Raw genomic sequence first — 19,922 nt, 5'->3', positions numbered from 1 at the left:
AGCGATATAAGCCTCTTGATACTGCACGACGTTCATGGTGAGATCACCTAGCTAGACACGCAACACGGCCATGCGTCTGAAAATACACCGCCCGAACAGTTGTATCCGAAAACTCTTCCTCTCACATAATGACCCAGGTAGCTCAGCGTCATCTACTCCTCCTCCTCCTCCCCCGGCACCGCGATCCCAATACCCCTCAACATCTCCCTATGCCCCTTACTAATCGTCACCCCCTCCAACTCCACCGGCAGCGGCCGTTCCGCCTTCAGAAAATCCAACTTCATGTTCCGCGCCTTATCCTTCAACTGTACTTGACTGCGTCCCCCCAACTTTGGCTCATCCATTAAGTTATCAGCGTTCTTGATCATCGACCACGATGTCCCATGCTTCCCCATGAGATCCCAGAGACGAATGACCTCTTCCTCGCTCCAGGGACGGCGAACCTGTGGGGGACGCGGACGAGTCGCGGAGGTGACGAGGGAGGCGAGGCGGACGTTTGCGGCGGCTTCGCGTTTGGTTGCTTGGTATTGTTCGTATGATGAGGGGGGTGGTGCTGAGGCGGAAATTGATGCTGATGGTGTTTGTGACCGTGCGCGAGAGGATATTGTCGCTGAGGGCGCACGGCGGGCGGGTGACGGTGCGGTCGAGGAGGGCGCAACACGACTGTTTGATATGGCGGGACGTTTTGAGACGGTTTGGGTTTGGGTTTGGGTGGACGCGTGGCTGCGGGCACGTACTGGTTCTTCCGGCTCTACACTGTCGTTGATGAACATGGCTGATTCACTTCGGTCTTCGCGTGCCGCGGGAGCTTTGCCATTCGTTGGGCGAGCTCGTTTGACGTTTCGTGTATCTGTCTCGAAGGCGTCGTCATCGCTACCCTCATCGTCTCCACGTGATCTTTTTCCGGGGTCGCGCTGCTGTTCTTGAGGTTGCGAATGAGATTGAGATGCAGGTCGAAACGTGTCCGTCTCATAGTCGAATCTTCGTGCATCGGGCTGGCGGTCAGTAAGTCCGCGTCGCTTGGCTGGTGGGATGTTCTCTTTATTGCCCTTTTTCGCTTGGCGTTCGATCACGGCGAGGACGTCTCGTGTTTCTTGCGTGGGTTGGGTCATCCAGTCTGGTTGGGGTTCTGCTGAATCTGGTAGACCTTGCTCGACTTGCTCGTCGTCACCCATGACATCGGCAGCTTCGGCTTCGATTTCGGCTTCAACTTCGGCTTCTGGTTGCATATCTGCATCATCTGCTTGCTCCTGTAGGACTTCTGGTTGATCGCCTTCCGCTTGAGGAGATTCAGGAATTGTCTCAGGATGTTGACGCTCAGGTACGACGGGCTTTTCGACCTCAACCTCAACCTGTTCCTGCCGCTCCTCTTCTTGCTCGTCGATCTCGCTTTCTTCCTCTTCCTCTTCTGATTCCTCATCAGCTGCGTCTAGCTCATCATCCAAAGCTGCAAGAAACGACGTTCCATCCTCCTGTGGTTGCTCCCCACGTGACCGTCTCGAGCTCTGCTTCTGTTTCGCCGGTCTCGGCGTGACATCTTGTGGACCTGCTTCCAGAACATCCCTAATAGCAGAAACACCGCCCTCATTATCGACCGCCATAGCTAGCTGTTCGCCTCTATCCATCGTCCATGCTACGGCGCGTTCTAGAAAGGCTTTGCGTGCATATCTTTTCTGGAGCCCTTCCAGGTTGAGTGGCTTGTCTGCATCCGTGGAGATGTACCTACGTATATCCTGCATCCTCTTCTCAATGCTCCTTTTTGTACTAGACCTGTCGTCCGCCAGGTCATGATGCAAGGACATATTTCTCAAGTTCCCGTCTTCGTCCGTAAAGACCTGCTGAAGTAGCAGATCGGGGTCAAAATCATTCTCGTCAAAGTTGTCAGTCGCAAGTTTGATATAGAGCTGCGTGAGAATAGATACCCCCAGATGTAGGGTCTTCTGTTCACATTCTCGGCTGAAGCCAGTGGGCTCAGCTTGCTGTGCGAGAGTTGGGGTCACAAACGGCTCTGGAAATGGCTGGACGATTGTAAGATGTTGCAGGCAATCGAAGCTTGACAGGTCTCTGTCCTCCAGCTGTACATTGAAGAGTGCGAGCATTAAACGCGCAAGATTGGTCTTCATGAACAAGAGACACGCTCCATTAGTAGGCAGATCATTAGTCTCGAGAAGTTGCTGAAGGGTTTGTAGCGGTAACATATGCGCCTTCCCGCATGGCTCAGTCGAGTCTCGCAGCCGTTGAGCAAACTTGAAGATCCTTTTCGAAATAGTCGATTCTGGCTCTGCGAGTGCTTTTCCAATCTGGTCAATGGACATCTTCTTAAACTGACTCAGGACGTCATCTGCATTTTGGCTGATAGCTCCTAAGTTCGCAATGATTTCTTCATGGTCAAGGACAATCGGCGTCTCTTCACTTGAAGAGGCCAGTGAGTCTGCAGGTTCTGAGGCTTCATCGGCATCGTCAATTGCATCTGCTGCACGAGGAGTGACACCGACATCTTCCTCCGCATCTGCAACGTTAGCCGCGACGACGACATCAGGTTGACCAGCGTCACCAGAACCTTGAACAACGACTGTGTCTTCTTGCTCTACCACTGATTCAAGCTGTCGTTGCTGACGCCTCGCGTTCCTAGCTAGAACATTCTCGGGCTCGCAACTCCGAGTTCGAGTTGAGCGCCGAGTCTGCCGTTGTGGAGTTGGCGCCTCGCGTGACTTCGCAGGAGACAAAGGCGTGCTTCTTCTCCTTGCTGACCGTGGCATTTTCAATGTGGGAAGGTGATTTTTGCAGAGAGGATATGTTTCAGTGAACAGCGCACTGTGCGACAATGACTCTAGACGCCTGACACCGCTTGCGCCGCCCCTGTGGTCGAGACCAATGTTTCTTGATGAAGTCGAGAATGCGTGAAAGGAGAACTTAGGGTTAGGGTTGCAACGCGATACAGGCAGGCACGCGCATTTTGCTTAGCGTGCTTTAGCGATCACAACAAATGTCACGTGGTTGTTGCAGCCTTGAGGCCTCAACTGCACTCCTGCGCAAGGTGTACGAATAGTTCGCTATAGAAATACACTCTATGAATACACTAATACAGTAACGACAGTGGCGCACGAGTACCAGCCTCAAGCACGAAGAAGTCCTCCATTGTGTCGTCCATGCTGCGCTTCTGTCTCGGCCGATCATTCAGGTGCAAAGATCCTTGACTATGAATACTCATACTCCGACATATCATCCATGCCGCAGTGCGGGAAGAGCTCATCGAGGCTGGGTGCGCGAAGTGAATTCCCGTCCGTCGTAGCTGCGCTGATTGCGGCGTAGGATGCAAGTGTGTGGGGCGCGGTAGAAGTGGAAGAGCCGCCTCCGAGCTCTTGCTGCGTGGTGTGATGGTAGCGTCCATGCCGACTGAGTTGTGCAATCTGCTCATCAACGCTCATGCCAGTGCTAGACGTTGAGCTAGATCCCTCGTGTATTCCCTGGTCTTGCATGTGACGATTGCCTTGAGTATTAACCGAGAAGCTGCGCGCATGTCTGTGATGCGACTGTTCTGGGCCGCCTTGAGCGCTCGGAGCTACCGCAACACGTCTCTCGCTGCCGCTGGAAAGACTGCCTTCTGGTGACGACGAGCGGCTCGCAAAGACATGGCTTAGGTCGGCTCTTTGAGCGAACTCTTTCTGGCAGAGCATCAGTGCCTTCTGAACAGTATCTGCAGTCGTTGGGAATTCATCATCTCTGCCAAGTCGTGTTCCTTTCGCCTCTGGATGCCGCGTTAAAGCTGCTTGCGCCAGTAGTCGTGGCAGACTGTTCATCAACAGCGAGAAACAGTTCCGGAGGTCCTCACCAGTGACCCATTCTGCATACGGGGAAGCTGGTTCTTCATCTTCCGGGAACAAAATTGCATAGATTCTGTACCAGGATCTGAATGGGTTGCCTTGCACTCGTTCATGGATGGCAATGCGCTGCTCCGCGTCCATCTTCTCGTCCGGTACTGGCTTCACTTCGCATAATCGCTTTTGAACGTGTTCTCTGAGCGCAGTGTCATTTGGAAAGTTCTGCCAGCATCTTTGGCAGCATCGCAGTGAACGATCATGCGTACGATAGAGGTGCTGTTTCAGTCGAGCGATGGACGTCCAGTAGCCAGTGGAGCAGTTGCGGTAATCGTGATCGCTAACGTTTTTGTGTGAATAGGTTTCTGCATCGTGCTTGGCATATGGGCATGCATATGGTAGGCTTTCTGTAGGAGTCGACTTGGGTGACGAGCTCGTTCGTCGTTTGATATCGACGGATGCCTCATGTTGGGACCCTTGTTTCCGTTAGCTAAATCTGTAGCTGACAATACCATTGGCGACGTACTTCTGTTCCTTGGCTCGCGCGAAACACGACTCACATGGTCGCTATGAAGTGATCCTGAGGTTGGCGCTCGCTGTAGGCTGGGTCGAGTGTGACGGTCCATGTTACCGCTTTCGATCTGGTGACACGTAGCTTGAAGTGCTGGCACAGAAGGTAATAGTGGGGCCGTAGCGAACAACGACCTAAGCCGGACTGTGTCTGCAGCGTGCAATACACTCAACATGTTGAACGCTGATACAGACTATAAGTATGGATACGAACGACATGATCTGAAGCCAAATATCATGAGTGTTGCCTAAGAGCCTCAACTGTGTACGTCTGAGATGCTCTCCGCCCCATAACGATCTGGTGAATAGGTCCTCTGCGCAGGCCAGGCCAGACTCTGCGTAGAAGAGTCGGTGCAAGTGGGTTTCTCAATAGGGAAGTTCATAACCAGGCGCGGCCAGGTGCTGGTCAGAAAAGGTTAGGGAAACGCCATACTTTGCGCCACAGGAATTCATGATTGGCCATAGCAGTTGCCTGCTATCCCGAACAAGCCCAAAAGAGCGATCTCGAGAGTAAATGGCTAAATGAGTTCTGGTGAGAAGGGATTGCTGCCTCGTGCAGATGTTGAGTCCAAAATTGGGGCCAGCGTTTAAGCTTGAAGTCACGTCAGCGGAGCGGATGGGAGGAACAGCTGTTCCTAGCTTTCAATAGGAGCGGCAGCGTTCTGCACACGGTTGTGCAGTCAACATCAGCTGTAGTTGCAGGAGAATCGTAAATCGTAGAGTCACCGGAAGATGCAGTGCTCAGATGCACCAGGCACAAAGACCTATCTTGGCTGAAGCTCAAGGCTGAGGGGGGCATTGGTGAGAGCAAACGCAGCAAAACCCCCGAATTAGGTCCATGTCTGGGCAGTGCCTGCGAGTCTGGACCGTCGATGCCGTCACTTCTGCAGTGGGACCGCTCAGTCAGAACAGGAAATGATCTTTCTCTCTATACGAACCTGTAAACATGTTTACGCACCTCGACTGCTATGATGTCGTCACTGGAAAGGAGACCGCTCATGATACGGCTAGACGGTTCGATACTTCGCAATTTGACCAGCATAGTGAATATCACGTCGTGTCGCTACCAAGTCAAGAGCGAAACTAATCTGTAAGATCAGCTCGACTGCCATGCATAGCTCACCATGATGGCTTTCTGGTGTCGGAAGGTGTGAATGCTGGTAAATGTGGTCTGGCGCAACAAGAATTCGATATGACTGTCACACGCTCGGCTCGGAGAATAGGGACCACCCAGGCGACTCGAAGTCTCGAGCCAGCTTGTGGCACACTTCAGAAAGTGACAAGTCACCCAGCATATGATAGGCTGAGCCTCTTCACCCTTAAACTCGGACTGTGTTTAGGCTGGGACTTATGCTCATTCTGCTGCAGGAGTATGCAGTGAGCCGCGTGCGGAGTAATCAATACCGTAGGTGAGTGCCATAATGATTGGCGAACATACACAGGAGGATGAGACCTCAATCATCTGTACACCGTGCCTGAATGTATTTTACTATAAGAACGGACGACATTTGTCTTGCTCTTATTGTGTTGGCGTCCGCTTGCGCACCTGCTCGTAAGCAGATGTTGTCGAGTGTCTTGTTGACGATGACGACAGCACAAGAGTTACAACAATGCATGATCTTGTCCCGGTGATTTGATTTTGATCCATTTCTCAGCATGATGCCGACTAGGATACTTTGCCTAACCCAGTAAGTGCAGGAAAGCAATGCTGGAAGTCGAAATGATCCATGTTATTGAACGAGTTTGTAATGTCGTGGGCACTAAAGGGTGATCGCAGGAGGGCCGTCGCTTCTCGACATCGTTGACTGCACCTTCGTCCATCCAGGGTCTGAAACATAGTCGTCACTGCTTGACATTGACTGGGTTCTTGTCCATTGAGTGTCTGGTTCGTTTAGTCGTCGCTTGAGCATATCAAATGCTGCCAGGTCGGCGATTAGATCGTGACTTCCGTCACGCTTTGGGCTCTACCCGAGAGCGTAGTGGCACTCACGTCTTGCTCGCTTTGTCTGAACAAAACAGATACGTTCTCGGTAGCGTGATGTACGCAGATCGACAGCCGATAAAGCTTCGTACACGAGATGCGATCCGTGTAGGTGTATCCTCAAGCTTTGAAAGGCCACAGTAGGAGCTGAGCTTGACAGCAGGTGCAAATCCAGTCAATCTTCGTCGTGATTCACCATCACCCCGCCTTCCCACCCCCCAAACCCCCAAAAAACTTACTCCTAAACCCCTCCTTCCTCCCCAACTCCTTCAACTTCGGCGGCTCCGGAATCTCCTCATCCCTCCTCTCCACCCTCAAATTCGCCTTACTACTCCTCTTCTTCAGCGGATTCGTAAAACTCCTACTACTCTTTGGCCTTGCCCCAGTCCCCGTCACAACGGGCCTCTCCAAGGGCGGCGCAGGCGGCGGATGCGGAATCGCCATGCCGATCGGATGTGGGTTTTCATTCTCTTTGTTCTCTTCGAGGACTAGGTCTTTCAGGTCGGGCGGGAGCATGCTGGGGAGCGGCTGGCCTAGGATTCCATGCCCGTTTCCGTTCATGTACGGCTCAGATTGTGTGGGTGTTTTTGCGCCTTCTGCTTCTGCCTCCTCTTCCTCCTCTTCTGGTTCATCGTCGTCGTAGTCACTCACAGAATCGAACAGACGATCCGGATCCCCGTTGTAAATGACCCACCATCCTATCTTTTCTCCTTCTGCAAGTTTATCACGGAGTTCGGCTAGGGCTTCCCAGGCTTGGGGTGTTACGGCTGGACCGCTGGACATTGCGTCTTCGATGTTTATGGAGAGAGCGGAGGGGTCGTGACGGGGGATTGAGGAGGAACTGTGTGGGGAGGCTGTCTTGGGCTTGCCCGGAGAAGAAGACGTGCGCGGTCGGTTATTCGGAACGTGCAATGAGGTGCTTGTAGTCTTTGGCTGCTCGTCGACGGGTGAATGTGTAGACGCAGGTACAGCAGTATTCCTAGCCGCGATCGTGATGACTCGGTCGCAAACATATGCAAAGTCCTGGCTTTCTGCGACCTCCGGGGCCTCGTCGTCCGGGTCATACTGTTCCAGGAATTCTAGCTTCTTGCCTGTACGGGGGTCTTCTAGCTGCATCATAAGTGACGGGTATAGCTCCCTGAAACTCTTGAGGAGAGTCGCCTGGGTCTGTTCATTCTGAATGTACTCGGTCGACGCATCCTCCAGGTTGTGGATGATGGCATGTGTGCGGGCGCCTGTAAAGCCACCTCGTTGCCAGCGGAAGCCATGGGCGAGGTACACTGGCATGTCTGCTGAAAGTGTCAAGTCTGGCAGGTAGCCTGGATGTGTAATTAGTATGTGGTAGCCGTAGCTTGTGGTGTGCATGAAATTCAGCGTTCAAGCTGCAAATACATGGTAGACATGATGTGTACCATGTCGTGGCTGGCAGATAGTCTCGGCGATGGCAGAGACCACGATTTGTTACAGCGCGACGTGTGACAAGGTTCTGGGATAGATTTGCTTGTGTTATAAATCGACCTGCAGCTTGCCGGACAATGCGGTCGTCGTTACGATATTATGAAGTGGTTCCACTACAGTCCCCGGACTCTTGACCATTTTCTCATCCGAGGCCTTAATGTAGTAGGTATCTTCCATCAATCAACTTAGGAAGCAAATTATCCTGGTTACCCTTGAGATTGAGAGAATATAACGCAAGAATCTTCACCAAAGGACCAGCGATGCCATATTTGACCGAGCACGACTGGATCTTTTACAGAACATGGTTATACATCGTCATCGCCGAGGTCAGAGGTGGCTACAGTACATCATTGCTGAGAGCAGCTCCGGCTGAGGATGAATGAGACCAGACATGCCTAGAGAGCTCGGGTAGCAACAAGAGTACTAGTATTAGCCATATCAGTCACTGAACTCTCATCACATTCATAGTCAAAACAGAGATTGAGGTTCTCAGAGTTGGGCATTCATTTCTAAACTAATCAAAACATTACAGTACTGTGCCTGCCCAGAATCATCTGCCTGTACACCTTCAGCCAGCAGGACTCCTGCTGATATAGTCCGCACAAACGCCGGTCTATATGCTTCCTCGTTCCCTGACCTGACGTAGACGGGTATCTCTTTTCTCCACGCACTGCTTCACCCAGCATGCTGCTTGCGGGCCGCGTGCGTGACCTCTGTCGAGGAGACAGCTTTGTGCTGCTCTCGCCGACAACTTTTTATACATAAATGAATCTTCGGACAGATCTGAACATCTTCGACTCACGTAGTGCCGATTTAGTATCTGTCCCTTCTTCCACCACCACCTCTGCCGCCGAAGTCACCGCCTCTACCACCAAAGTTGCCTCCTCTTGAACCTCCATCGCGACCACCAAACCCACCACTTCTGCCACCACCTCCTCTTCCACCATCTCTTCCACCACTTGCACCGCCTCCCATACCTAATGCGTCGAATGCATCGCCGGACCCACCACCAAACACGCCCTTACCACTATCCTGGCGACCCCCATCTCTGTCGAAACCACCTCTTGACCCACCGTCTCGACCACCAAAGCCGCCTCTCCCACCATCTCTATCCCCGTACCCACCTCGTCCACTATTTCTATCAGCGTAGCCACCACGGTCGTCCCGATCACGATGCTCTTCATATCTGATGCCCTGAACTCCCGACATGCCGATTTTTGCGACCAGGTTCCTCGACAGCGCAGGTGGCTCATTCATTCCCCACCCGAACTTCGCAAGCTGGTTCATCATATCTATCTGTTGCTGCTTGCTCCGACTCGGGTTCTGCTGTTGCAATACACCCAACAGTGCCGCATACGTTGCATTCTTGACACTGTGCGGCACAGACTTGACACCGACTTCCACTAGCTTGAGTAGTCTAGCGATGTGCGAGGGTATTTGTGCACCCTTGGTCATATCTAGATCGGAGGTGACAAGGGGTGACTCAATGAGGTTGATTCCGCTGTTCCTCATTTTTTGCGTGATATCGCGGCGTTCATCGTCGTTGAGAATCAGCCAACCCTCACCACTCTTTCCGGCACGACCAGTTCGACCAATACGATGGACGTAGTCGTCTGACGACCTAGGTAGACCAATCTGTATAACGTGGGAGACATCAGGGAAGTCCATGCCTCGCGCTGTTACATCGGAACTGAACAGGATGGCAGACTCGCTGTTGCGGAAGCCCTGCGACTCACGTGTTCGTTGTGCCTGCTGCAGTTTACCGTGCATCTGAAAGATGCGGCATGGATCGAGCGGGTGCGTAGCGAACATCGAGCGCGGTTGGTCTGGGTCTCGCATCTTGGTGAATGCCTCAAAGGTCATGGCGACTTCTGCTGTAGAGCCAAAGTACACGATTGCCTTGAATGGCTTCTTGTTCTGCGGATCTGCCTTGTGCTCTTTAATTGCCTTGTCTGCGATCTCCATCATTATTGGTATCTGGTTTTGAAGACCTTTTCCGAAAACAACGTGTTGAGGAATTCTTTCGTGTGTTTGCGGCTCCTCGGGGTCAACGGTGCGGATAAACTTAAAGTCTGGTCTCAAGGTGCTTCGGACGAGTTGGACGACAGATTTGGGAACAGTGGCGCTGAACATGAGGGTCTGACGTGCAGGTCTGCCGTCGGTGCTGAGTTGACTTGGGGAGGGCATGTGCGAGGCAATGTCTTGAATCGCAGGCGCGAAACCGATATCGAGGAGACGATCGGCTTCATCGAGGACGAAGGTCTCGATATTGGACAGGGAGACGCCACTGCTACGGTCCGATATGATGTCAAGAATACGACCGGGAGTACCGACCAAGATGTGACATCCTTCTTGTTGCATGCGGCGGAGATGTTGGCTCTTCTGGGTTCCACCAACTGCGGTCTGTACTTTTATGGCTGTGTTGCTCACTATCTTTTTGGCTTCGACAGCAATTTGCTCAGCCAGTTCACGAGTAGGGGAGATAATCAGGGCGCGGATGTCGCCGACGGAGGCACCGTATCGGGATGGTCGTTCGAGGTTGGGATCGCGGAGGATTCGTTGGACAATGGGGAGCAGGAAGGCCAGTGTTTTGCCCGTACCAGTTCTTGCTTGTGCTATCACGTCGCTGCCGTCAAGACAGTGGTTCAGGGTCATTTTTTGGACTTCGCTCATAGTGTGAATATTCATGCGGTTGGTGATGGTGTCGATGACTCGAGGGGAGATGATTTTATGGTCAGCAAGTTCCTCGAACTTCGTGAACTCGGGTGGCTTGTCTCCATTATCCTGTAGATCGGATTGCGCTTCGGCCGCGACTTGCTGAAATCGAGGGTATATTGACGAGAATGTCCTCGTCGACTGCGGGGTCCATCTTTGCAATGGCAGGAGCCTTAGTTGTATTGAAGGTCTAGTGATACATCTTGTTGAAGGAGATGCGACGGCGTAAAATGCTCGCAGAGCAGCTGGTGCTCGTCGAGTGGCGGGTATCATCGTGAATATATCAGTAATGTACAGCGTAAAGCATTAAAGAATGACTAGTAAAAGGTCGCGATGATGAAGAAAGAACAACAAGAAGTGCACAACTCAATGTGCTGTCGACGTCAAAAGTCGTTGATGGATGATACAGAGATACTTTTCGCAACCAAAATTTCGAGAAGGGTGAAGCAGACACTGATCGGCACGATATAAAGTGGGACTAGAAAGGAGTCGGAGCACGATCAGCGACCCGACGTTTAGCCGGCTTGATGCCTGATCTTCGAGGCATAAGGCATAGTCATCAGCAGGAGAAAAGTGAGCATTGGGGGCACTCCTTTCCTTGATCACTCAACGCGAGTCGTAATGGATGTTCGTCTATAGAGACGTTGCATACAACGGTCGTAACTAAGGACTATCTGTAGCTGTGAAAGATTCGTCTCGAGCGGTGCCCATAAGTGAGGTGGCCTTTCCTTGAGTCCTGACCTCATCACTCCAGCTATTCTACTGTAGAACGGCACACAAGTCAATCTAATGATATATTCACGTATGTACTTGCGTTGCTCGAAAAGCTCATACACAGTTGTGTAAGATGCCCAATCAAGCCATCATCCGCCAAACAACATCCAGGCAAAGCGACACAACAAACCCTTACACAGGCGGCCCATCCGTCCTCTGCGCAGGCCTCTGGCGAACAGGAACATCCTCCTTGCAGCTCGCACTAGAAGCTCATCTAGGCCTCGCACCATGCCTACACGGCGCACACCTCGTGACCAACATCGACGCGCTCAAGCTCTTCCACCGTTGCTGTTTCGAAGAGGACTCGGCGAAGAGGCGCAAGTGGCTGGCTAACTGGTTCGATCATTTTCCGGCTAGCACGGATTTGCCTGGGTTTGCATTCGTGGATGACTTAATTGAGATGTGAGTTTGTGCCGAGCATCGTGCCCTGTATTTTTGCTCACGAGGGTCGTATAGGTATCCCTCTATGCGTGTTGTTCTGAACGAGCGCTCCTCGGCTGAAGCTTGGCTGAAGTCCGTAGAAGATAGTCTAGAGTTCTACGCCTCGACCACGTATTTCATCATCGGCTATTGGGATCCATATCTGTATTGGCATCACCAGATATATACCGGCATGGCCCACCTGTTTCGTCGCCGCTTTGGGATTTCGCGTCAAAATCTATTTTCGACCAGGACATATGAGATGCACAATGACTGGGTTCGAGATCTGGCAAGAAATTGTGATCGGCCGTTTTTGGAGTATGAGGTCAAGGAAGGTTGGGGGCCGTTGTGCCAGTTCTTGGAAATACAGGTGCCGAAGGATAAGGACTCTGGTGTGGTGATCGAATTTCCGAGGACTAATGATGCTGCCGAGATGAAGGAGTTGAAAAGATATCTCATATGGAAAGGGCTGAAAGCGTGGGCATTTGTGCTCGCACCCGTAACAGTTACGGCAATCGGCATGTATGTTGCGCTCTTAGCAAGAGATTAGCTCACATAAAGAATGACGGTATCTTTCTTAACTGTTTGCTTGATTTCTGTGTAAAATTGAGGTTTTGCCCATCAACCAGGAGTCCAAAAAGTGTACACGTGGCCCAATCGAACATCGCAACTCTTCTCCTGACGTTCCAAGGAGTACTTGAGAATATCCATGGGCGACGAGAAGTGCTCAATCTAGCTGTGTCGAAGTCGTGTCGTTCATGGGGTGACTCCTGCGAAGTACTGACGTCCCCCATAAGCTGGACGAGACGTTATTGCATAGACCAGGCGTGTTGGCGATGTACAAATTGGACCATTTGTGTGACACTTTCGACGAGCAAAACTTGTAGCAAATGTTATGTAGGGTTAAAAGCCAGGATCACGTGTACTGTGATTGGGAGGACATCGGATCAGTGAAAGTGAGTGAGACTGGGGTGGCGTGCCAGTGACTGATTGTTTTGGAGGAGTGATCGATGTACGTATAAAGATGCCTACAACCAGGGCTGGTTGTTTCAGAAGCTTCAATTTGCTGTATTGCCTGCAAATGGCCTGTATGCACTTGGTGTAAGATTGTGGTACGGTCCGATGCTTCGGATACTGCTGTGGCGGCATGGCGCCTGTATGGTCCTGTTCTTGTTTGCTCGTGCCGTCCGAAAGGCTTTCAGCGTCTCTGAGACCGACCCCTTTCTACGTGTGCTGGTGGCTGCTGTGCTTGATATTGCTGAGTTTCATCCGCAGTCGCCAGGATCGAAGGCTGCAATGTGTGCTGCTGTACGGCATTGCTGAACGTTCTCAGTACCTCATCTGCCGGTCTGGTATAATCTGGTCGTGGCCACTGCTTGTTGATCGGTTGTCCGCCAAAGACATGCCTGACCAATGCCAGTGGAGCATATGCTATATCGCGAGGATCTCGACAGTCAAATGCTTCGGCACTCTGAAGCAAGATTTCGAAGAATTTCCATGCGTGTTGCTGCTCAGTCTCTAGCTGATAATTTTCCGTCATCCATGAGGCGTGCTCTTTGTGTTTGGGGTGCCATGGAGGAGTGGATCTGAGCCTGGCCACAGGTCCCAGCATCTTGGTCAAGCCATATATCGGCTCTTCAATCCCGTCTATCGTATCTTGCCGCAGCTCATCCAGCCAGCCGCTCAGACTGAGAATCATCCCGAAATCAATCAGGAAGTTGTACTCCATGCATGCCTCACCCCACAGAAACAGTGCTTGCTTTGCCAGAGCCAATTCGAAGAATGCCCAGTATCGCGTGAACCATCTCAGGTGGCAGAAAGCTTGGATCTCTCGCCATTGCTTGAGGGTGAGAGGTTCAATGCCTACCATAGTGAAAAATCGTGGATCGCGAAAATTGTAGCTGCTCCCATCGCCAATTCTCCGCCAATCGATCGCGTTGACGAGTTTGCGCATGATGAGCATGACCTCGTCGGTGTAAGATTCGCTCTTGCCAAGCCAGACAATAACGGATGCAGCGCGACTGTAGATGTGACCCATAATCTCGAGATAGTTGGTGCGCTCATGGTTATCATCGAAGTTGATGCACAACGCATCAACAAATACTGGGACGCCGCTCGAAACATTACGGATTTGACAGAGTGCATCGTAGAGGTTTTGGCTGATCTTGACTTCTGTGCCGCCGCAGAGAATGGGTTGAGTTGCGCCGACTAGACCGTGAGACGCGTCGGACTCACCAGCAACGTCCTGATCCCATGTGTAAGACAGCGCGATATACTTGAACTTTCGAGGATCAACGACTGTCAGTTTGACCTCGAGGAGGTGTTGCGTGGTGACAGGCTTGATGTCGACAACTCGAATGTGGTATTCCGGAAGCGGTCGATATGGTGGTTCTTCGGCCGGCTTTGTGAGCTTGTGCAATAACGAGCCTATTCTTGATCTTCGTTTGCTGGCACCGGCCTCCGGCACGATTGCCTCAAACTTGACTGTACTCATGGATACTATGTTCTGCCCTGTACGATTTTGTTCCTCGATTCTTCGGGGCGTTACTTGTTAGCTACATCATGAGAAGGTGAGTTCTAGTCATGCTTCAAACAGCGCGTCTACTCTTCAGATCGGTTCGTGCGGAAACCCTCGCAGCGACTAGACTCATACCGACAGGCATGATAAGAACCCATGTCCAAGTCAGTCCACGGTGTGAGTCGATTGCTTGGAACTTAATTTGATAGGATAGCCAATTTGAGTGCTCGAGAGATTGCGCTCGGGCAACGGACGGCGCTAGAATGATTCCGCGTGAAATCGTGTGGCACCAACCTAAAGACGTGTCATTGCTCTGTTCTTGATGTGGTCCAGTCTGCTCCTCTACCACTGCCATATATACAAGAGTCGGAACCCCAATACATGTGTGAGCAGCCCGAGTATAAAGGCTTCCCACAGTCGCACTATCTGACTTACCGACTGCCATACCTTATCGGAACGTGATCCAGTACGCTGTGGGTCTACGTTGCGCCACGACAGGTTTTGAGATTAGTACAGCCAGATCACTCTCAAGCTTGTCAGGTACTCTATGATACTCGTCTCTGATCCCGTCTTTTGTGTGCACCATCTTTCAGACTGTGACGAGCCAGTAGCCCAGATCGACATGGCTGCAATGAAGGTCCTAGGTGCAGTACCACGCTGTCAGGCACGACATCCTGCCGTCAGTAGGGGCGATGCTGTTGAGAATTCATTAGGTTGGCAGCAGCAACTGTGAAGCACGTCCGACCGCGCGGTTGCACCTGACATCTCTATGTTCGTGAACGCTCCTTCCCACAGCTGAAGATGACTGCGATTAATATAATTGGAGTAAGTCGAAGTCTTTGCAGTGCCCGACCTCTCTCTTTCAAACAATATCGAGGTAGTCACTTTCGTTTTACAGCATACTATTCCTCGCTGCGGTGGACGCCCTTCATCATTTTACTATATATCTGTGTCTCAGCATCAAGCACTGTCCGCCATCATTTGCTTCGCCAGCAACTTTCTGCACATTTCCATCGGCGTACCCCTCAATAACATACAATCGCTCTCAGCCATCTGTCGCCACATAGCCTCAATTCCATCAAAATGTGGACACACCCAGGCATGTACAACGGACTGCCAGGACCTAGAACCTATCGCGTCTTCCAGCTTGATCTGGTGGGCTATCCAAGACAAGAATACCCGATTCAAGTCACATTCTAGGGAGACGGTGAACTTGGTGCAGCTCTCACAATCTGCTCGGGCTGTGTTCGACCACGAATGCAGATGTCCTGCGATGGGGAATTCAAATATGCCGGTCCCCGGATCTGCAACTTTCATCTACAGCAACGCGAGTAAGTCATTTGAAGTTTGGAAGACTTGTAGCTATGGCTAATACTGAGATAGTGGTAACCTTTTGCCCGACAATCAGGATCTTCGAGAAGTCGACTGGCTAAGCAGATTGATCCTCACCAAATTTGGAGCACCCCATTACACGACTTGCGATGTATTCAAGAAACATGTCCACAAAATCATGAGCGTCAGGCTACAGAACGATTCTGCCGAGACTCACTGCACCTTGGCCATAGATCATCTTGCATGGGATACTACATTGTCCTCAGCCGAACTTATAGACATGTTCAAAGATGTCAGGAACCCTATCGAAAGGGTCCACGCTGTTGGCTGCCTCCATTCTGCACAACCAGACATAGTCATTCAATATACCCACACAGGTTCGATGGCAAAGTCATTCTACTTCCGCCTATGCTCCAAGGCTCTAGTCAAGATTGAGGATATCGCACATCACCGAGTCGACAGGCTAAAGACATCCCTGGAGGACGCCCGACAACAAATCGACCTCGTGACGGGTCTAGTGCTCAATGCACAAGGCCGCGGTCTCGTCAGTATAGGGTTCAGGTACAATGCGGCCAAGGAGGCTCGCCAGCTCAAGAAGACGGTATATGAATACTGGAAAAAGGGACACGATTCTCAGTACCAGGAGGCCGCCGATAGAGGATATCAAGATAGAACATGGCGAGCACGTCCTTGGCATTCTTCAAGCGAGGATTTGGATCATGGTGCCCACCAGGATGGGATCTGACAGTGTTTACTAGCTAGTCTTTTGCTATCCATCATTTTCTGCTTCCCACTCATTACTGACGGTTTGTCAACATATGACATTGACTTGACCGGCTTCTACGCCGAGAAGGCGGACCGTACAAGGAATTGCTGGCAACTTAGGCGAGTCGGACGGTTATGGTCGATGAGGTCTCAGCTTCATTTATCGCACACTCAGCTCCCCTGACTCCACGCAGAATATCAAGCTGGCCGCTCACGTCACTACTTAGGGGGCACGCCCGTACCGTACAAAGAGCGATTACCAGAGAGACGTTCGTCGGTATATTGACATCGGTTTGCGAGTATGCGGAACGTCTGTAAGTATTAAATCTCGCATCTGGAGAGTACGCCGGTCCTTGACCTTGTTGCTTGTGCGGCCACATTGATATACCGCGCGGAGCCTGATCAGCATCTAGCCGAATGCTCCCGAGGGCACTGTCTCCAGCGAGAGCTTCGAGCTAACTCCGTAGGGCTTAGCGTGAGATCTCCGAAGCAACTGCTCGACGATCTTCCTTCTTGCGCCTCACTTTCGACGCTCCTTTTTCACAGCTGCGCTCAGCCAATCATGCCTTTTTTTTGTGATTGAAAGGAAACCATCGCTGGGCAACTCTTGCCTTGCAGCATGGTTCATCGCAAGGTTTCCCTTCCTAGGACATTACTCACCGCTCGAGGAAGACACCCGATTGAAACTGATGCCTAACGTGTGCCCGAAATCAGGTTATCCACAAATCTCATAAACAAGCTTGTTGCGTTCCTCGGCCCTCTATGGTTACCGCTTCCGGGATGATCCTCGCGTCGATCTGACTGGATGGCTCCTGAAAGGCGCATTTAGGCAATTCAGGCCCCGCTTCATTACGCCTACCCTCCTTCCCCTGTCCTGCAACGGCGCTATGGCCAAGGCAATTGCTTCGTACCTGAACGACTACGGGTATGTTCATGATTGAAGGTACTTCGTGGTCATAAACAACGTGCATTGCAGAAACTAATATATCTCGTTTTGTGTGGAAGCTTTGGTCTGACCTTCTCGTACGCATCACATCATATTGTACATTCATGGACCAAATATCCCTACAGACGTCGTTGGCGCGAAGGACAACTCGTATCTACACGGGGCAGTCCACGAAATCACCTAAATGTCGGGAAATGCCAATTCACCCTGCTGGCGACACGAGCACAATCGATGTCAGTTTCTCTGCGCTGAGCTCGCATGGTAACCATTGGAAGCATCTTGATGACGATACATATCTTCCGCCTTACTACGAAACCGACAAGACGGCAATTGATCCAAGTCGGAGCATCGAGGTCGATGTTCGAATACACGATCGTCGAGCATTTGACGATGTTGCCAGTCCGCTCTTCGACCAGGTGGAATTCACTCTCCATGGGGCTGTCAGGACACATATCGGCGAGCATGAAGCTACACAGAAGGTTGGTAGCCAGTCATATGATCCGTGGCACACCCACATCAACCTCCAGATGATGACTGACTGTTGCCTCATGATATAGATCCTGCAAGTTACCGAACAACGCAATCCTTCGGACTTCACAACATGTGTCAACAGCCATGAGCCGGAAGAAAGGCGGCGCACATCCACATTCTGCACTACAGTCACATTCGACACAAGTGGTGTTAGGTTACCGACCTCAACTACAATCACAGGCTCGAAATATGTCACGGAGCATACCGCTCTGAGCGACCAGCGCCTCGTCACCGGCAGCTGCGAGGTACAGTTCTGGATCACAACACAATTCACCACGGTGCCCAGTGCAGAATGTGCGTCAAGTACGCCTCGAGGCTTCAGCCGTGCCCTCGAATTATCTCTATCACCATCCTCTATACATGTTTCTCCTTCCAGTGCAGCCGCCAGAATCCCTCCACGGCTCCGCTTCAAGGAAAACTGGAACTCCATCTTCGCCTACTGCGGGTATAATAGACACCTGTCGGGTCAGCCGACAGCGACAAATATTGGCTTCAACATCCCGCTCACAGCACCACTACAGCTTTCGGGTTGTGGGACCAGCGATAACCTCACATTCACTCTTCCAGTAACCATGACGATCACAATACCAACACTCGTATCTGCCGCTGGTGCGACGAAGTCTACCCTCCTACGCCACCACTTGCGGCAGAAAGGGCTGGAAAGCATCGTGTCTCTCTCAGCTTACTGGCATGAAGACCAACGCTTCAGTGCCGGTGCTCTCGCCAAGGACTACACGATCATGAATAAGACTTCTCAAATGATTGCCAAGGACACCAAGCTTGACTTCCCACCCTTCTATACCCTGGACGAGGAGCACGGAGAGGAATATACAGCGACTACATACGTTGACCTCGTCGTACCTCGGACATTAGCGTCGAGCTGTTCGTTCGGCTCGGAATTATTGAGGATATCTCACAGCATAAGTCTGGTGTTATCGACGAAGAAATTGGAAGTCGCGTCCTTCTCGCTCCTGCCATCATACATGGCGAAAATGCAGGCTGATGTCTCTTTGTCATGAACGAACGGCCAATTAGATATCAAATTGATACACACAAACAGCGAAAGCTGGTAAACACAATACCATCGATCCAACGTGTGATGCGAGTCGGACGCGCTGACTCAGTCCCCTTAACAACTGGCATTTTTGGCAGCGTCTATCACGTACACTACGCCAGTGATTCTTGCTATCCATCCTGGCCTCAAGAACACCAGGTCTTGCGGTCCAGCACCTCACGGATAAACCAGAGGCAACTGCGAGCCCAGATAGCCTTCGAACAGCCTGCTTGGACGGCTGGATAGTCTTTTCAGGTCGACTAACGGAGTATATCTCCAAACAACGCGATACGCGCCGCATCTCCGTGGGTGGTGACACTCCTTAGCTGAAAGGTCGACGATGACCAGCGTGGGTAAGGTCGAACACGGAAGCAGAATATGAAGAGTCAGTTACGCTACTGCAAGAAGCATTGAGGCAAACGGCTCATGAGAAGTTCGTTGCGCAGAGAGCGAACGCGTTGATTCGGTGAAGCTCAGGAGGGCAGGATAGGGTTGAAGGGCTCGATTACAGTAAAGGAGGAGCCAGCAATGGCAGCATGTATTGGATCGATGTCAAATATCTATGGGATGGATGACCACCTCGCATCTCTTTCCCACATTTTGTTTGCTTCACATCCTCCCACCTCAGCTCATCATTGCTCGGCGGCCCTCGTATCTCTACCGCCCAACCCATGCTGGTGTGTTCCCTCCACTTCACGCCCTGCTCACACGTTCGTGATTGAGAATACGACGAGTCAGGCAGTCGTTCTCCACCTCCGTGAGGTTCATGTCGGTCGTTGTCATCGGGTTATCGTCGAGCGGTTCACCATGTCATCGTTCGACCGCCGATAACCACTGTGTAGCGGATAGGGCAACTCTGCTATGCAAATTAGATCCCTTCCGAGGTTGCTCTTGAATGTGTCTGTGTAGTCTATATTGGCCTTGGCTACGACTGATGTTGGTATGCTATAAGAAGTAGCGTGGTCACGGTCCAATTGATCGAGCTCGTCGAATAAATTTGTCGCAGGTCAAATTCAACGCACCACACAAGTGGCATCCAC

General features: G+C 51.5%; 8 protein-coding genes across 8 annotated transcripts; 3 read left to right on the top strand and 5 right to left on the bottom strand.

Moving 5' to 3' along the window:
* Window positions 1-152: 152 nt before the first annotated feature.
* Window positions 153-2,759, bottom strand: PMZ80_007741 (uncharacterized protein; the record flags this gene model as incomplete). Its single annotated transcript, XM_064876147.1, has 2 exons — window positions 153-2,628; window positions 2,752-2,759. 2 exons carry the CDS (start codon window positions 2,757-2,759, stop codon window positions 153-155), a joined length of 2,484 nt encoding a protein of 827 aa, XP_064728411.1.
* Window positions 2,760-3,197: 438 nt separating this feature from the next.
* Window positions 3,198-3,965, bottom strand: PMZ80_007740 (uncharacterized protein; the record flags this gene model as incomplete). The annotated part of the gene is made up of 1 exon (XM_064876146.1): window positions 3,198-3,965. One exon carries the CDS (start codon window positions 3,963-3,965, stop codon window positions 3,198-3,200), a length of 768 nt encoding a protein of 255 aa, XP_064728410.1.
* Window positions 3,966-6,567: 2,602 nt separating this feature from the next.
* Window positions 6,568-7,656, bottom strand: PMZ80_007739 (uncharacterized protein; the record flags this gene model as incomplete). Its single annotated transcript, XM_064876145.1, has 1 exon — window positions 6,568-7,656. One exon carries the CDS (start codon window positions 7,654-7,656, stop codon window positions 6,568-6,570), a length of 1,089 nt encoding a protein of 362 aa, XP_064728409.1.
* Window positions 7,657-8,640: 984 nt separating this feature from the next.
* PMZ80_007738 (uncharacterized protein) lies at window positions 8,641-10,815 on the bottom strand (the record flags this gene model as incomplete). The annotated part of the gene is made up of 1 exon (XM_064876144.1): window positions 8,641-10,815. One exon carries the CDS (start codon window positions 10,813-10,815, stop codon window positions 8,641-8,643), a length of 2,175 nt encoding a protein of 724 aa, XP_064728408.1.
* A 574-nt stretch (window positions 10,816-11,389) lies between these two features.
* On the top strand, window positions 11,390-12,286 carry PMZ80_007737 (uncharacterized protein; the record flags this gene model as incomplete). Its single annotated transcript, XM_064876143.1, has 2 exons — window positions 11,390-11,718; window positions 11,773-12,286. 2 exons carry the CDS (start codon window positions 11,390-11,392, stop codon window positions 12,284-12,286), a joined length of 843 nt encoding a protein of 280 aa, XP_064728407.1.
* A 648-nt stretch (window positions 12,287-12,934) lies between these two features.
* PMZ80_007736 (uncharacterized protein) lies at window positions 12,935-14,230 on the bottom strand (the record flags this gene model as incomplete). The annotated part of the gene is made up of 1 exon (XM_064876142.1): window positions 12,935-14,230. One exon carries the CDS (start codon window positions 14,228-14,230, stop codon window positions 12,935-12,937), a length of 1,296 nt encoding a protein of 431 aa, XP_064728406.1.
* Window positions 14,231-15,517: 1,287 nt separating this feature from the next.
* On the top strand, window positions 15,518-16,331 carry PMZ80_007735 (uncharacterized protein; the record flags this gene model as incomplete). Its single annotated transcript, XM_064876141.1, has 2 exons — window positions 15,518-15,585; window positions 15,638-16,331. The coding sequence occupies 2 exons, from the start codon at window positions 15,518-15,520 to the stop codon at window positions 16,329-16,331; spliced, it is 762 nt and encodes a 253-aa protein (XP_064728405.1).
* Window positions 16,332-17,401: 1,070 nt separating this feature from the next.
* Window positions 17,402-18,847, top strand: PMZ80_007734 (uncharacterized protein; the record flags this gene model as incomplete). The annotated part of the gene is made up of 2 exons (XM_064876140.1): window positions 17,402-17,776; window positions 17,855-18,847. The coding sequence occupies 2 exons, from the start codon at window positions 17,402-17,404 to the stop codon at window positions 18,845-18,847; spliced, it is 1,368 nt and encodes a 455-aa protein (XP_064728404.1).
* Between the last annotated feature and the right edge of the window lie 1,075 nt (window positions 18,848-19,922).

Source organism: Knufia obscura (genome assembly GCF_036327395.1).
Source record: "Knufia obscura strain CCFEE 5817 isolate CBS 148926 chromosome Unknown scaffold_9, whole genome shotgun sequence".
NCBI lineage: Eukaryota > Fungi > Ascomycota > Eurotiomycetes > Chaetothyriales > Trichomeriaceae > Knufia > Knufia obscura.
This window is presented reverse-complemented; position numbering and strand designations above follow the sequence as displayed.